Source organism: Perkinsus marinus, assembly GCF_000006405.1.
Source record: "Perkinsus marinus ATCC 50983 genomic scaffold scf_1104296947560, whole genome shotgun sequence".
In the NCBI taxonomy this organism is placed as follows: Eukaryota; Perkinsozoa; order Perkinsida; family Perkinsidae; genus Perkinsus; species Perkinsus marinus.
Window position 1 is genome coordinate 72 of NW_003210583.1, and position 2477 is coordinate 2548.

General features: G+C 44.9%; 1 protein-coding gene across 1 annotated transcript; it reads right to left on the reverse strand.

Annotated features, from left to right (window-relative positions):
• Window positions 1-694: 694 nt before the first annotated feature.
• On the reverse strand, window positions 695-2241 carry Pmar_PMAR014495 (monothiol glutaredoxin-4, putative; the record flags this gene model as incomplete). Its single annotated transcript, XM_002779357.1, has 7 exons — window positions 695-740; window positions 800-853; window positions 955-1032; window positions 1540-1595; window positions 1692-1787; window positions 2009-2104; window positions 2152-2241. The coding sequence occupies 7 exons, from the start codon at window positions 2239-2241 to the stop codon at window positions 695-697; spliced, it is 516 nt and encodes a 171-aa protein (XP_002779403.1).
• Between the last annotated feature and the right edge of the window lie 236 nt (window positions 2242-2477).

Genomic DNA, 2477 nt, shown 5'->3' on the forward strand with positions numbered 1-2477 from the left:
CATCTAGAAGAACTCACATACGGCATTACTGAGTCCTCTCAGAAAAAGTAAGCCCATGGTTGAAACGTATTGAGATCTATCGGAGTCATTGATTCACCAACACAAGCTGCAACCTGGTCGTCTGGAACAGAGCTGTTGTCACCCGTAAACGTTCCGCGAGTTCCTCCACCATCGGTAATTTTAGTGTGAACCATAAGGGACCGTCGGCCTCATAAAATGAACACTGCTCTGAATACTCGTCATAGGGCATGTCGTTTCTTCGACAGTCATATGTATTGCACTTGGTCTCGCTTGACGCCTATTTTCAACGACATGCAGGGAGGCGAGTCGCTCATGGGCATCACGAAGAAACTCAACCTATTGGTAACCCATGTAACTTTCCGTAGGGTTTTCCTCCTCTCACACAAGGGTTACTCAGTAGACACCATGCCAATTTCCGCGCGCGTATCATCAATGCACGGGTTCTTGGTTGAAGTCGTGAGCTTTCAAAAAGATGTGGTATAGCATTAATCTTCCTAGTATTTTATTGAATCCATTGGTAAAATGTCAACGAAAATAATAAAACATCAACCAAATGGGTAGTGAAAAAAATCAAACTTGTCGATAAGAAATCGACTCGACCTGGAAATACTGTACTACACTCAACACCCACAATCCGTCATCGAGAAACTGCCGATCTACGAGTCCTCCTCCTTCAGTACATTCCAATGGGGAGCTCCCCAGCAAACGCGCCCTCAGACCTGAACACACATTCTTCCGCACCGCTCAACGAAGCAGTCCCTATAAGAACCATAGCTACTTCTTATTGCTGCCGATTTTCCTCAACTCTCCATTCTTGTACTTGCTCAAGAGCCTGATAGAGAAGCAGTGTCCCACAGTAGCAGGAAATAACACTTTCTATCACAGATCGTCTGCGGATAATAACATCTCCCCAAATTTCCTCGCTAATACTACCTATCATGATCACCATAAAAATTGCCGTTGTAATACAAATGTGGTGTAACCTCAGAGCCACTCTTCGCGACAGTATACCTGATAACCGCAGCCACGGATTGCAAAATTAAATACGACACACGCAAGAAACTCGCGACCTGTGGGGAAAAATACGCAAACAATGTTGGAGTATATGTTAGGTTTCCTCAGCTGAACTCTGGAGCTCTCTCGCTGCACTATGAAAACTAACACACGATTGACGTTAGAAGTATACAAAAAGCAACGAGAACTCCCGATGATTTCCTCATTATCGCGCAGTTGGCAATATGCATACTTTACCACACCGTTCGAAACTTGGAGGATCAGTGTGGGAGAATGTGCACATGGTCAACTACATGTGTTAGTGACAGTATGGAAATTCTGATGAAATTTCGGAAAATTCGTGTTGGTTTCTGTAAAGATTCTACTCGAGTGCGTGTGTAAATCTCTATAATTAGTGAGGGAACACCAAAACTCGACTGAAGGAAGCGGCCATATATTCCTCCAACACTAAAGAGGATCACATGAGGGATTTACATCACTCCTACCACACCTCCCACCTACTACCCGGTGATAGCAGGATGCTCAGTGACATCAACAGTTACCAATGGGACCGCTTGAACCTGAAGATCGACAATCACGATCGGCGATGGGAATCCTCAAAATATGGGGATTGCTTTTTGAGATAGCTTTCGCGAGGCGAGGACAAGACGTATTACCTCCGTCAGCATTTTCACCACGTTCAAACTCAACTGCCCTTCGGGCGCATCGACCGTTCCCTCCATGAAGAGGACCAATGGGTTGTTGTTGAAAACCTACAAAGCACGAGTACTGTACGATTCCGGATATAGCGATGATCAGTCACGAGAGAATTCTCAACGACACCCGAACCGCAGGCGAAAACGGTGATTGATAGCCTGTAATACGTATTAATGTATTAGGCTTAGCGATTAATAGCGACGTGCTTGAAATTTCCTAAATCTGAATTTTCACAAATATAACACCGAAGAGAACTTCCGACCACAAAAATGACCACCGTTACAGGATCGAGTTTCCTATCAACTTCGTCCTTCGACTCCTCGTAACACTTCAACGCCTTCTTAGTGTACGCGGCATTCTGTTCTTTTACCACCTGCAAAGCACAGAGGTGATGTGATAGCGACGAGAAGTGAGCCGTACCTTGACGAAAGTTGAGGCAAAACGAGCACAGCTCAGGCGGGGGATGCAAGACCGTGCGAGATGCCGGGCTGGAGCGAAAAGGCTCATCATTGGGGGATTAACAACAACAGCGACCACTAAAGAACAACCATAATATTGATGAATTACATTCGGCTGAACATAAGGTAGTGGATCATGAAATGCAGAATGTGAGTGCACTAAACAAGGAAAACGAGTCTCAAGTGGTGAAGCGGAGCCCATAATATTTGATCATCCTGATCGAGTAATACATTAATTAGTGGCGCAGTAGCGATTTTTTGGTCTAGTGGTTAAGAGTGATGCTTATC